At 50.3% G+C, this 15,494-nt stretch overlaps 1 protein-coding gene across 5 annotated transcripts in view; it reads right to left on the bottom strand.

Moving 5' to 3' along the window:
* Positions 1 to 7,220: 7,220 nt before the first annotated feature.
* Prosap (SH3 and multiple ankyrin repeat domains prosap) overlaps positions 7,221 to 15,494 on the bottom strand; it is a 240,418-nt gene continuing 232,144 nt past the window's right edge. For all 5 annotated transcript variants that reach the window (XM_075871779.1, XM_075871776.1, XM_075871780.1 and 2 more), the window contains one exon: positions 7,221 to 15,197. In XM_075871779.1, coding sequence (XP_075727894.1) covers positions 12,478 to 15,197 — 2,720 coding nt within the window. In that variant the 3' untranslated portion in view covers positions 7,221 to 12,477. The remainder of the gene's footprint in view (positions 15,198 to 15,494) is intronic.

Here is a 15,494-nt window from a genome sequence, read left to right as displayed (position 1 = left end):
CCGCACCGTGCCTTCTACCATGCACCAAGACGCCGCACAGCAAACGCTTCCTCCTGCGCCGACGCCATGTTCCGCTGTCCCCCGCATCCGCGACCCTCCTGTTTTCACCGGCGCGGATGGCACCGACGTCGAGGACTGGCTTGCTATGTACGAACGCGTCAGCGTCCCCAATCATTGGGACGAGGCAGGTAAACTTGGCAACCTGGTTTTCTACCTCGCGGGTGTGGCCGGCATGTGGTACAACAACCACGCATCCGATTTCCCCACTTGGTCCGCTTTTGAAACCGCCGTCGTCGACGTGTTCGGCCGTCCTGCCGTTCGTAAGCTCCAAGCCGAACAGCGGTTACGTGAACGAGCACAGCAGACCGGTGAGTCCTTCACAAGCTACATAGAGGACATCCTTGACTTGTGCAAGAAAGTGGACGCGAGCATGTCAGAGGCCGACAGAATTACCCATGTTCTAAAAGGCATCGCCGACGATGCCTTCACCATGCTCCTGGCCAAGAACCCTCGCACTGTGGCAGAGATCATTACACTTTGCCAAAGTTACGAGGAGCTGCGACGGCAGCGCTCGATGACCCGTCGACCACCCTCACGTGACGCTGATCTCTCGGCCTTGTTAACACTTCCTGACCACACCGCCTTGCTTGCTGAAATCAAGTCATTCGTGCGTGAGGAAGTTGCCCGCCAGGTCTCTTTACTAGCCTTTGCTTCCCCGCAACGTGTTGAACAGTCGTCAAGCACACTTCTGCCTCCCCTCCGCCGAGCCATTCAGCAGGAAATCGCGGAGGTCGTTCCAGAATATCACCAGCCGCCTCCAGTATCTACACCACTCAGTTACGCCCAAGTTGTCGCCAGGCCACCCCCTACGATCCCTGTGACTGGCCCCCTTGGTTACACCGAAACCATCGCCAGACCCCAGGCCTTCGGAGAAACTGTGCCGCCTACTTATACCGACGTCATCCACGTGCCCCGTGTGCCGCCCACTATGCAGTTATATCAGCAACCGGCTCGCCCATCGCGTTCTTCGACATGGATGGGACCCGCGAACCGATGGCGCACTGCGGACAATCGCCCCATCTGCTCTGCTTGTGGTTGCGTCGGTCACGTAGCACGCTACTGCAATCGTGTGCAGCGACCGCAGGTGGCCTCCAATTTTCCCAGCCAGTCGAGCCGCTTTTATGACCAACTGCCACCTACGTCGCCGTCGTCCCGGCCCGCTCCATCTACCCGCCGTTCACATTCTCCGCGACGTCGCTCACTGTCGCCGATGCGGCCACGTCCACTAGAGGGTGACCAGGAAAACTAGTCGTCGCAGTCCACGAGGCAAGGGCTGCGACGCTGTCGAACTGTGGAAGCCCTCAGCAAAGACCATCGAACGTGATAGACGTGCTTGTGGATGGTGTTCGTGCATCTGCCCTTGTAGATACTGGAGCCGCCATATCCGTCATGGACGCAAAGCTTAGCCGAATACTGCGCAAAGTGACCACGCCACTTTCCGGGCTCTCCCTCCGTACAGCCAGCGCCCAAAGCATTCACCCTACAGCGATGTGTACAGCCCGCCTTATGATTCAGGACGTGATGTATGCCCTCGAATTCATCATCATTCCTTCATGCTCTCACGACGTCATCCTAGGGTGGGATTTTCTCTCCCGCCACGACGCCGTCATTCATTGCGCACCAGGAGAAATAGAGCTGACACCATTCTCTTCTTTGACGCCGGCCGACAGTCCATCTGCTGCAAGCAAGTTACTCGTCAGGGACGACACGCAAGTGCCTGCAAACTCGTCCGCGGCGGTGTCGGTCTACTGCGCAAGTCTTTCCGACACCGCTGCACTCCTCTCACCATCTCATCGTGTTTTCACCAAAAAAAGAATTGCTGGTTCCTTTCGCGACCGTGCAAGTAACTCGCGGCAGCACCACCATTTTTGTTCTGAACTCATCCCCGTACAGTGTTACGTTGGTGCGAGGGGAATGTCTCGGCAGCGTGGAACCCATCGAAGACGCACAAGTCATGGATCAACCTGATGACACGCACTGCCGAAGCTCCAATACGCTTAGTGCTGTTTCTACATCTGTTTCATCATCCGCTGATGTATTCGGTCCTTCCATTGCCGACAACCTTACGCCGGTCCAGCGCTCCCAGGTTCTGGCCCTGTTGGAAGAATTCCGCTCTTCTTTCGATGTCGCTCAACCTTCTCTCGGCCGCACATCCACTGTTACGCATCGCATTGACACTGGCGCACAACCACCACTACGGCAACGTCCATATCGCGTATCTCCCACAGAACGCCGTGTAATCAACGAGCAAGTGGACGACATGCTACGCCGCGATGTTATTCGACCCTCTAACAGCCCCTGGGCATCTCCTGTCGTTCTCGTCGCGAAGAAGGACGGTTCTGTGCGGTTCTGTGTGGACTACCGACGTCTCAACAAGATCACTCGTAAGGACGTGTACCCACTACCGCGTGTGGCTGACGCGATTGACAGCCTGCAAGGAGCCGAATTCTTTTCATCTCTAGATTTGCGCTCAGGGTACTGGCAAGTACCTATGGCTGAGGACGCTCGACCGAAGACCGCTTTCGTCACTCCCGACGGCTTGTACGAATTCAACGGCATGCCGTTTGGGCTGTGCAATGCACCCGCCACCTTTGAACGCATGATGAATACCGTTCTGCGTGACCTGAAATGGCACACGTGCCTGTGCTACCTCGATGACGTCGTCGTTTTCGCTCCGGACTTCTCCACGCACCTTCAACGCCTGCGGCATGTTTTAACGCGTCTGAGTGACGCCAGTCTGCAACTTAACCTAAAGAAATGCCGATTTGCAGCTCGGCAGTTGACAATACTCGGCTACGTCGTGTCCAAGGACGGAATTCTCCCCGATCCAGCCAAGCTTCGGGCCGTGACCGAGTTCCCCAAGCCGACATCCGTCAAGGAACTGCGCAGTTTCATAGGACTGTGTTCCTACTTTCGGCGCTTCATCCAAAACTTCGCGTCTATCGTATCGCCGCTGACAAAGCTCCTCGTTAGTAACGGGCCTCTCCATTCGTGGTCATCACAGTGTGACGACGCATTCACAACGCTCCGTCGTTTGTTGACGTCGCCTCCCATACTCCGCCACTACGACCCTACTGCCCCTACAGAGGTACATACGGACGCCAGTGGTGTCGGTCTCGGCGCTGTCCTTGCGCAGCGCAAACCAGGGTTCCCGGAATATGTCGTGGCGTATGCAAGCCGTACGCTTACAAAAGCCGAGACTAATTACACCGTCACTGAGAAAGAATGTCTGGCAATCGTCTGGGCCCTTACCAAGTTCCGACCTTATTTATATGGTCGCCCATTTGATGTAGTCACCGACCATCACGCGCTATGCTGGTTGTCATCATTGAAAGATCCCTCAGGCCGTCTCGCCCGGTGGGCACTTCGCCTGCAAGACTACGCATCCACGTGCTGTACCGCAACGGAAGGCAACATGCTGACCCCGACGCCCCTTCGCGCTCTCCTTTGCCTGACGACAATGCCCACGACTCAGCGTCTCACCTTGCCGTTTCTTCCATTAGCATTCATGCCGTTGCTACTGAACAGCGCAAGGATCAATGGATTGCCTCACTGATAGACTTGCTGACTGATCCATCCACTCCATCCACTCGCGCGTTGCGTCGTCAAGCCCACCATTTCGCCGTTCGCGACGACCTTCTCCACCGACGCAATTACAACGGTGACGGCCGCCAGTGGCTACTAGTCATACCCCGCAGTCTGCGCTCTGACATATGCGAACTCTTTCATACTGATCCGCAATGTGCGCACTCCAGGGTATCGAAGACTTACCAGCGCATTCGCCAACGGTACTTTTGGCGCGGCATGTACCGCTATGTGCAGAAATTCGTTCGTTCCTGCATAGAATGTCAGCGCCGCAAAACTTCAACGCACCTGTCGCCGGTAGGTCTGCAACCTCTACCTTGCCCTGCCAGGCCGTTGCATCAATTTGTATGGGCCACTTCCACTAACATCGGCTGGTAACCGCTGGGCCATTGTTGCTGTGGACCACCTCACGCGATACGCCGAAACTGCCGCTCTCCCCGCGGCTACAGCGAGCGATGTGGCCTCCTTCCTGCTCCAACGATTCATGCTGCGACACGGTCCACCTCAAGAACTGCTCAGTGATCGAGGCCGCGTCTTCCTGTCTGAAGTCGTCGAAGCCATTCTCAAAGAGTGCAACGTTGTTCACCGCAAAACTGCTGCTTACCACCCGCAGACGAATGGCCTCACTGAACGCTTCAACCGTACGCTCGGCGACATGCTCTTCAAGTACGTCGCCGCCGATCACACAAATTGGGATTCCATTCTACCCTTCGTCACCTACGCATATAATACCGCTCCTCAGAGCACTACTGGCCTTTCCCCTTTCTTTTTATTATATGGAAGGCACCCGTCACACACCATCGACACTATACTTCCGTACAAGCCAGATCCGTCAGAGTGGGCGCCTATTTCTGCTACAGCCAAGCTTGCTGAAGAGTGTCGAGAGCTTGCAAGGACATTTACGACATTTACAGCGCATGATCAAGAGCGGCAAAAAAGCCATTCGCGCTGACGCCAGCACTACTGCGCCCACGTTCCTCTCTGGAGCGCTCGTCTGGCTCTCGATCCCTACCACTTCAACTGGCCTATCTTCAAAACTATTGCCCAAATACGAAGGCCCCTACCGTGTCGTCGAACGCACTTCCCCTGTAAATTACTTGATCGAACCCATCGAACCATCTTCGGACACGCGCCGTCGAGGGCGCGACATTGTCAACGTGGAGCGCCTCAAAGCCTACCACGACCCGCTCATAGTAACCAGCTGCTAGGTCGCCAGGCGGCTACCTCTTCGTACCCGGGGTAGTTGTGGCGAAGCCTTCGAACAGTGGGTCGTCCTCTTCAGCGCCTTCTAGTGGGTTGCCCTTTTTATCAAAAAGAAGAGCAGCTCGTGCAGAGAGTCGGTACCCGCATTGACTGTCGCTGTCAAGCATCGTCGACAAGTGTCCGCCAATAAACGTCTCAAGAATAATAATAATAATAATAATAATAATAATAATAATAATAATAATAATAATAATAATAATAATAATAATAATAATAATAATAATAATAATAATAATAATAATAATAATAATAATAATAAATATTGTTATTATTATTATTATCATTATTATTTTATAGTAGTAGTTATAAGATTTGAGGCTTTAAATTTCTCAATGACGACATAATAAATACGGACGCTGTATTATGTTTTAAAGGCCTCCGGAAATTTAGACCTTTTTGTCTTCCTAAACGTGCAATGTCTCCCACACTATATTCATGAGCATGACAGGCAGCTTTATATAGCCAAGTTGATTGCTTATGACATGACAATGACCTGAAAGCCTTGAAGAATGTTTACTCGATACTGTTTTACATAAATGAAGACATGTAATTGGAAAGAGCGTTTGAGACAAATTAGCCCCGTATGTGCATGTTTCACTGCAAACGTCGTCGGAAGACGATAGTCTTGCTTTTGGAAAGGTTGAACAAAATGTTTATTTGATGTTCTATGCAAGCAAACAGGTTAATTGTATTCTGGAACAGCGCTGTAGGATGTTTAGATCCGTGCAGCGAAGGTGAACGAGGCACCTTAGACACGAGCGCTATCTGGCAGTTTTCTTCGAAAACGAAGAAAGGCGGGTGCGCCTATCTCGGAGGCGATAAAGCATAAAACGCAAAACGATGGGCATGTGCCACCACCGTGTCGTCTTGACAAAGCGTTAGAAACAATTGCCTTTTCTAGCATAACGTTTCATTGTCAGCGCAGCGGGATAAATGCAACGCTCCTTAAAATTACCTATGTATGCCTTCTACAGTATAAAGACACATATACAAAATAATAACATCTTATGGTGCCTCATATATATGCGCAATATTTGCTTTTAAATTGACAATCAAACAAGTATGAACGCTTAAACTTGAGTAATATTGGGAAGTGCTGCGGATGGGGTTGGCCGATTAAGGTTTTGTTTGGGACGTTTGAGGTATCATTACGGCGGACAAAGAAACAAATATACAGACAGACAGACAGACAGACAGACAGACAGACAGACAGACAGACACACAGACAGACAGACAGACGAAAATTTTAGGTTGCGGTACCCCAAGAAAGACTATCGTCTCTAAAAAGTGCTTATGGCATCAATAAATCACGCAGGATTTCCAATGCTGGCTCTTCAAACCGCCGCCATTTACACCAGAAGTTTTATTGCGATAGCTATTATATGGACTTGAGCACAATTTTGATGACTCATTGTCTCCTATATAGGTCATTTTTATCAAATAAATTTCAATTGAGAGTTCAGCACTGTATTCCTTCTCTGTCCGTATCTAACCAGTTGCGCTGTAAAATATATTCCACAATGTATATGGACTCTCTCGGCTGAATTTTGCCGCTGGCGTTGGCGTCTACGTTGGCGTCGTTGTCACTCACCGTATATGTGTACGTATCTACATATATGAAAACGTAAGAAAAAATAATCCAGAAAAAGACTCGGGCACGTGGAATCGAACGTGGGACCTCTGCTTTGGGATCGCGAAGCATTAGCCACTGAGCCACAAAGAAGCACCTTGTCCAACATTCAAACGGCAAGCTATTTATATTTACTACTTACCACTGGTGACCGGCATCTCGGGGGAACTTGCCTGTTTTCAGTATTACCAGCAAGATGACGCTTTGAGCGCACGTCACCACATCGTTACGACGCGGCGACACGCGCTGTCCTCTACCACGCGTACTTTGCCCCGTGGAGAGGGGGCAGGGTGGAGCTCGCGCGTGCGCACATGTGGTGGTGGGGGCAGTCGCACGTCTTGGCTGGCCTTGGGCTTTTACCGGAACGATTGTTGTAGTTACCGTGCACACAAAAGTGACTGCAATAATTGCACAATCTCCGTTTGTGAAAACGGCACTCTTTTCAGACGCAGCGAAGTAACTGAGACGCTTATTTACGTTCATCTGTACTGGTGAGTATGTTTCGTGCATCAGTTGTGTGTGAGAAGCGAGAGGCACATTTCGATCTACTTGCAATTTTGCGCGTGACCTTCCAATTTGTTGCTATCGCGTTTACTGCTTCACCTTTGCGGCAAAGCTGTGACTTTTCTCTCGACGTCGTGAATATAGGCTTGTTAAGGAAGAAGAAAAAACACAACAAGGATAATATTTTAAATCCACTTTATATTGTAATATGTGCGTACATATTACATATACACATTCACGCACTGAATAAGATATATATGTACAGTGCCACCGCAAATGAATGCGGGCGACTTCGATACATGGCGAACACTCGTCAAATATTCAGCTTTCGTATGTACATGCAAAGATGGTGTTTAGATCAGCGTTGTCTTAGACGCTTTCCCACTACAACAAGCATATAGTGGCTCAATTATTTTCTAACGAAGTAGAAGGTACATTTCTGAATGAAACTGGGAGGATCTCTTTTTGAAAGCGTAGTGAGAAGAAAGTGAGATGCAGCTGTCCATATAAACACAACGAAAATTCAAATTACAAACGACATGACACATCAAGCAAATGAACACTCGACAGTGATATTCCTATACATGAGGTGACACTAAACTTTTCAAAAGAGCATTTGAAGCACTCTGCGAAAGACCCCTGCGAACTATCACACACTTTGAGACCTGATGCATGCAGCTGCGTGACCGCCATTACACCTTGTACACAGTCGGTACCAGCGTGACAGGCGTTCAAGGAAAGGATATCGACACGTTGTTCGATGTCCCTTGCAAAACGACAAATCTAAGTGCTGCAGCTTGTAAAGCTCAAAATAACGTACCTAAAATTAAGGAACTAAAACAGCACGTACCTGAATATTCTGTTTGGCTCTGTTCAAATGCGTTTTCGCACCATAAGCGTACAAAACAGACAACAAGTGAAACGACCATCTGCATATTCTCGACCCAACGAAAAAAAGTGTTTAGCGCACAGCCGGCCACGTAACGTGAGCCAACTCTCGGTAAACGGACACGTGGCAACATTCTGGGTTATAAGTCGACTATGAGTAAATTAAACTCTGGGTAGCACTGTTCTCACACAAGGCAAGAATTTTGATGCTCGCCCGTTTCTTGCAAGACGATGCAAGTGTTACGTATAGTTTGAAAAAGCGAACCGAACTGTTGACAGATAGCCTACCTTCATGTGGTTTGTCCGCCTTTTAATGCGCCTAATATGTGAAATTGCTCATTTACAACCTCGCTTCAGGCTTCAAGGCATGTTTTAAATTTCGCGGAGGATTTGACTGAAAACGGGATATCACATCCTCATTTACCTACCGAGGATTTTCAAAGATAACCAATAAACTTGGGATTAAATGGAATGGTACGTATAACCGATAAACTTTAACAGAGGCTTCCGCAAGGCATGAGGCCAGAAAATATGGCGAAAGTCTGGACCGGAAAGACGCACAGTCGTCAGCAAGCTTAACACGAGCGGTTGTGTATCTTGGATAGTATGCTAGGATAGTATCTCGGCATACACGAGTAACATCTCGGCAGCATGACCCAAAGGTACGCGATGCTAGCGTCTAATTGTTTCAGGACACGCTGCAGAGCGTTCGTGTCAAGCTTGCTGGCCATTGTACGTGTTTTAGTAAACGTTTGCTTATTTTTGAGACGAAGGTGGCCTGCTATTATGTGAATTCAAACTGCGCATCTGGCCTATATCAAGAAAGAGCTTGAAAATTTCACCTTTGCAAAACAAGACCTCCCAGTAATAAGCAATGGTTTGCTATGTAATGTATAGGCGCGCAGTTCAGGCCATACCTAAACTGGACGTGGACATCAAAAAGAGGTACAAAGCACTCGTTTCATACCTTCCAATTGCCTTCAAAAACAGAAGGATTAAAGAAGCAAATCATTCTGTGAATGCCGGAAACTGCCAGTTCTTTCTATGCGTCCCTAATTCGGAGCAGAATAAATAACACGTAAATCTCTAGTTACGAGGCAGTAACGTTAGCCGGCGCCAGCATTCACTCGTGGGAAAACATTGTATACGATGTCGGTAAAGACAGCTTTTTCACGCACTCACCTGTGTCCGTTTAATAGACGACACGAAAAGAAACGAGAAACCTTTCATTCGCGCATTCAGAAAACGGTTCTGGCAATGTACGAAGCGTACGGTACTCCTCTACTTTGCAAATGTGAGCCAGAGACGGCGGACCTTCGATCTGACGAAAACTTACGCGTTCATTCTAACACTCCAGAAGCATTCAACTAGTCGACTTGCTGCATCATAGCAGAAGCTGCGACGAAAAACGTGGCCCTTACAACTGCCATTTCGGTAAGCCGCGTACGCGACACTCATTTTGAAGGTGTACGATGTCCCTTTGCGTAATAGTCTGGTTTTAATGCAGACCACAGACTCCCACTGGTATGTCAGAATCTGAACGACTACAACTTGAAAAAAACGACTTTGCCGATGACTTCTTTGTAATCCTATGTTTCAAAAGTAATGTATATTCATATTTATAATATTAATTCACTCCGACACCCTGTCCTTGACGTTTTAACCACACACGAGTAGCTTTCAACCAGCAGTTCAAATAGGATGAACCGGAGTAGTGCAATTCAATACGAGAAAGCCCCTTAAAGTGGAAAAGGAGAGCCGACTGCTGCAACCACAAGTCGACTAAAGTACTTGCCGATACATTCGTTCGGGCACATAAGTGGCCCCTCCGCACGTTTGACACATCAAGGTGAACATTAGGCCCTAACATAAAGGTAGTTAGAGCTTAGAACACGACTTGGTACCTAGACTCGTTACATCTCACACTCTTGGTTTTGCCTTTGTGGTCCCTTGATCTCACTCTCTGCAATCTATTTCCACCCTCGTCTGTTGGCACGTTCGTACTTCTCTTCCAAATCTTTCAGTACCACGTCCCCGAAGTTTCTAGCAGTTCAACGAGCCAGACCATCTGCGTCCACAGACGTGCCCTTTGACCTTCCGTCCAGAGCCCTTCAGCAAACCCGTGACGTGACCTTATTCGACATAAGTTTTCGCCAGAATCCGGCCTCGCGTCTTGGCGAATTGAGCATTGTATACCGGGTACGCTCACCTGTAAATGACAAGCGTTGCCCGCGAACTGTTTGTGTGTGTGGACCGGTGTGTAGACATTCGATGAATGTTTCCGCAAAGGTAGGCATCAATGTTGTCTATTTGAGGCTTTTTTCGCCATCAGTATACGAAAGCAAGGGCAAACAGGTGCGCGTACGCTAGAAAGTGTAAGACAGTTCTCTCATGAAAAATACAGGGGAGAAATTCTTTTTATGCTCTTTCAACATTTTGCGTCACTTTTTCAACGTTACAGGCAAGAATTATCGCACACATTCGATGAAACTTCTACATTACATAGTTGACGTACAGTACACAGGCTCACAGAAGCTTCGAAGACTGGAGGATTGTTAAATGGTTGTCATCGCTAAACGACTAGCCAGCTTGTATTAGAGAAAATTACGACTGAAACGTTCAAAGATCGATTGGAACCCTTGTCATCGATGTCCATGAAGTTCCGAGTATTCATGAAACCAATGTGTTCCAGCAACACTCGTTAACATTTCAAGAAACAATTATTGTTCATTTATATTTGCGACATGGATTCAGTTGTATATTGGATGATGTTCACACCTAGTAAGATACCTCGTCGAAGAATTTCGCGCCTGGATTGGTAAACGTCAATAGGGCTTCCTCGGAACAATTTCGATTCATACTGTGCACATCAGTTTACGCCGACGAGGAACTGATATTTTCAACAAAAGTTCACGCAAACTTCAAGCATACGATTGTTTCGCTAGTAAAGAGTACCTGTGTAGGTATCACAGAGTTGGACACCTTTTTGTGTTCAAAAACTAAGCGGGTTACTGTAGTGTGGAGGGTAGTAATGCGAAGCTTGAAACGGCTCGTCGCATTCAGGCAGTATTAGAGGCTCTTACCCGTTAAAATGACATAGAAAAGTTGTGTTTTCGGTCCAAAGAACTATAGACGGTTCAGTCAGTAAACATTTTGTAGAGTTTTCGGAAACTATTACCAAGAGGAAACGCTCGGTTCATTCAACCAGTCTCTCAACCAGAAATAAACTGCTAGTTTAAAGCAATGGGGATCACTTTAAGCACAAATTAAACCACACGTGGATAACACAATCAAAGAGATCTCTGCATGCCGCTGCGAAAGTTTGGGGATGAACTAAGCAATGCAAGGATAGTAATAAGGAAAAAGATGCAAATTTTTTGGCATTTCATGTTTACTACGGTATATCCTTACGTAGCAACGAAACTAAAGTCTGGTCAATTGTACTTATTATATTGACATCGTTGCGACTATCACCGCACGGGTACGACATGGCAACAACTTCGGACACTATATCACACTTTGTTACACAGGAACAATAAAGGTAATATATTAGAGATAAATTACTCCAAGATAAAATCGTGAAACAGATTGCACACCACAAAGAAACTCATTTTACATATAAGCAAAACGAAAGTCATTCAGCAACGCCAGACAGAAGCAAATATTATGATAAAGCTTACATCATATTTACAAAACTACGGCACTGGTGCCAGGTATACGGACTACTACCTCGCATTCAGTTGGCCGCAATATAAATAGGAACAAGGGCAGGTATTGAACTTGCTCTTCCATCATCACTGAATTGAAGGGGAAATGTGCTTGCAACCGGACGCATCAAAGGAAAGCACTCTGCGGAGTTCGGAGTGCTGTGCCCTATCCGTTCCGCTTTGTATTGCAGGCAACTGTACAAGCCCACAGGGGGAAATAAATTAGTCGCTTGAGTCGCGTCATTGGCAGGGAACGCTTTCATAAGCCCTCAAAGAGCGAATTCTAGTTCGGCACATCTAAGCACCGCTGAACGTTTGTAGTTGCCACCCCAGCAACACCCTCTGCGGGTATGCTTCAGCTTGCGGTGTTTGTAACACAATAAGCCATTCCTGCGTGGCCATGTTTGTGGGTTAAAAAGCAATAAATTTCCTATACAGAGTGCTGGCGAAGTACAAGGATGCAATGCCAATGTGACAGCATGTACGGTGGCGTTGATACAACACCACTACTTCGTAACGACCTTGTAATTCAATCACTCGGTCTGAAACCAAGGACTTTGAGAATGCTGGGTAAATCATGTAAAGGAAAATAAAAGTTTACGAGCACCTATTCATGTGACCTTGCCCATTTTACTTATCATAAAATCACACCCCACAGAGCTGACCAAAACTGATTATGGAAAACCTTGACAGTGTGCTCTTTCCATCCACTTCTTTGATCCTTGTACTTCGCATGACACCCAAAACGTAGTCGAATAACAAACCAAACGGCTCCAACCCTGAAGTTATCTACGAGCCATTCGCGCTAGCTATTTGTGTTCAACAGGTACGAAGGAATGCCTACTTCATGTAGCGCCTGAGCGAGCGCTCCATGTTGACCCTGTGGCCAACCTGCTTCACCCCAAGCCCCATAAAGTCGTTGGAGTCCATGTTAGCCAGCTTCACTCCGGTGATGCCGGCTTCGACGAATCGCGGCCTGTACTCCTGGAGGAAGAGGGACTCCAGCCAATCACTCACGTCGCGGGCACTCCACTCGACCAGGGGCTTCTGCCTGAATTCCCGCTGGACCGACTTCAAACGGGCCAAGTCTCCCGCTTGCCGCTCGATGGGGACGACGAGTACCTGAGGATCCGTGCGCCGGCCCAGGGTCCCGTAGCCGGGACGGTAGACATCGTGCACCGTGGGTCGCGGCTGATGATGCGCTGAACTGGTGGGCCGCAGCGTGGCTGAATGGTGGTGCTGCGGAGAGCCGTTGTAGCGGCAGTACGCTGCCGGCAGGTGCTGCTGCTGTTGCGGCTGGTTCAGCTGGTGGTACAGTGCGGCCTGGTGGCGAGCCAGCTGCTGCGACTGCGGCTGGTGCTGCGGTAGCTGCTGCGGCTGGTGATGGTGCGGTGGCACCTGTTGGTGGTGGTGGTCGAAGCGGCGGTGGTACTCGTCGGAAAACTCGGGCGGCGGCGGCGCGATGGGCTCAGCCTGTTGAGGTCGCACTCCGTGCGAGAACTCGGGTGGCGGAGGAACCAGTTCTGTGAGCATGTCCGCCTCGTTGACGGATGAGAGACCCAGCGAGTCGATTTGAAGCCTAATAAAGTCCAGGCTCTCGTCGATGCTGCGTTTGAGGCTCGAGCCGTCTGTGGCTGCGTCAGTCGCACGCGGTGCTCCTTCTGTCTTCCTCGTCGCGTGAACCTTCTGGTCCAGCCGGATCTTGAGCGTCTTCTTGGGAATGCCGCCTAAAACTGCTTTGTTGTCGGCAGCCTGCGGCCTTCTCATGGCCTGGTTGCTGGACGCTATAGAAGATGCCACTGCAGCCATGGATGCTGTTGATGAAGAGACCGGTGGAACCATTTGTTGATGCCTCCCAATCATGTTCCTCTGGTTCAGGTGCGAGTCGAGGTTCGGAACCACAGGCGCAGCGGTTGCGGCGGTTGTCGTTATGGGAACCAGGTTCTCGGCGGACTGCCGTCGTTGGAGGTAGTATGCGCTGAGTCGCTTCGACAGGGCTGCCTGATCGTACGACCGCAGCTCCTGTCTCTCCACCTCGACATCTGACGACACGCCGCTGGAACTGTTCTCCGGCTCATCATGAAGGTGGTGATGGTGGTCCCTGGACCCAGCGTGCTTCGTCGGCCTCGGGGCTGTGTTGCTGCCGGCGCTCCGTTTCTCGAATGCGCTGATGTTGTCGCGCACGGAGCCGGCGGAGACCTCGAGAACCAACTTTTCGGACTCGAGTGGGTCCCTCTTGATGTGAACGATCGTTTCCTGGGCCCTGGACGAGCGGGGCTCAAGCGTGTGACTCTTGGTTGCGATCACTTTCGGATCTGAATCGTGACGCACTGCAGTCGCCATAGTAGTGGTCGTCGTAGGAGCTCTCTCAGGTGGTGGTGGCGCCTCGTCCCGTCTCGAGCCTCCGGACGATGCCTTGAACGTACCCATGTCTCCCGACTTCTGCTTCCTGGTGATCTGCTCGTCTTCTTCGTCCGTGCTGTCATAGTCGGGCTCGGGAATGTACGGCGGTTTCTCGGGAGGCGGTGGCGGTTCCTCTTGAACAGACGCGGGGCCTCTGACTTTCTTGCCCTTGGCTGCTGCCCTCGCAGTCCCCGTCTCTGGTGTGGGCTGTACGACTCTGAACGTGGAGTAGACTACAGTTTCGCGCGTCTCCGACGCTTCTCTGTTCTGGATCCGGGGCGGTAGCGACTGGGAGCGAGTTCCGGACCCTGGTGGTGCCGGTGTTCTGCCGGGACGCCCTGCACTGCGGGCCTCGGCGCTCGTCTTGTAGGCTACGTGCGTCAGGGACTCAGGAGATGCGTACAGCTTGGCACTGTCTCCCGGCCTGAAGCTAGACATAACCTTAGAGTCCGGAATACCGTCCACGTTGGCGTAATCGCCCATCGCGTTCGACACGTCGACTTTGAGCACCTGGCCCACTGGCGGCGGTGGAGGAGGGTGACTCGGCGGTGGTTTCCGCGAGCTCTGACTAGCTTGCTCGGCCGACACCGGAGCTGGGGCCGCCGCAGCTGGTGTTGAAGCGCTGGAGCTGACACTGGGCGCTGGCAGCGGCTGCTTTGCAGTGGCCGTCGCCGTCGTCTCAGCGTATATACGTGTCGTTGGCTTCTTCCATATCTCCTCCATTTTCTTCCAGGACTCGCCGTAGATGGCCAGGTTTTCCTGACTCCTGCTCCTTCGCCGGGCCAGGTCCGTCTCAGCTGCGTTAAGTTCGGGTTCACTGTTGAAGTCCTTGAGGATGGTAGGCCCCGCTCCGCGGGCGGCCCGCTTCATCGCGGCGACGCTGCCGAACACGCGCGGCTTGCGCTCGGCGCTCTGGCGCGTGAGGAACTCTTCGAGTTCGGCGGCCGTCATGCGGACGGGTCGGCTGCGGATCGAGGCCGTTTTGGTTCCTTCGGTGCCCGCCGTCGCTGCTGCCGTCGCAGTCGCGGACGCACTTGCGCTGCTGGAGGCGGCGGGTGCTGAAGAAGTGCCGTTCTGTTTCGGGATGCTTTCGATTGAACTACTCTTGGTTGAGCGGCCTTCTGAGTCGTACTCGTTCAGCGTCCGGTCCAGGACTTCTGTGTGAACACGAAAGTAAAGTGAGAAGGTTAGTATTAGGAACTGAAAGAGTGGTTCTTTCAGTGGGTTCAAACACACCTGAAAAGAGGTCATGCATAATGTCATGCATAATATCTAAGACGATGCTGCAGGCCCTCACAAGAACAACATCTAGTGCGACATGTGAGGTTTCGTACTTGTCATGCTCTCGACTTTCTCCCCTACTGTCGTCTATACTCTTTGGTTGAATTTCACCTGATGCGAGGACGCATGCATATTCCCGTCCTGCACTTCAATTGCTGCAGTTAGCTGTGGCT

The sequence above is a fragment of the Rhipicephalus microplus genome, chromosome 8 (genome assembly GCF_043290135.1).
Source record: "Rhipicephalus microplus isolate Deutch F79 chromosome 8, USDA_Rmic, whole genome shotgun sequence".
Classification (NCBI taxonomy): Eukaryota; Metazoa; Arthropoda; class Arachnida; order Ixodida; family Ixodidae; genus Rhipicephalus; species Rhipicephalus microplus.
The sequence above is the reverse complement of the archived record's forward strand: the minus strand, read 5'-3'. Positions and strand labels throughout refer to the sequence as shown.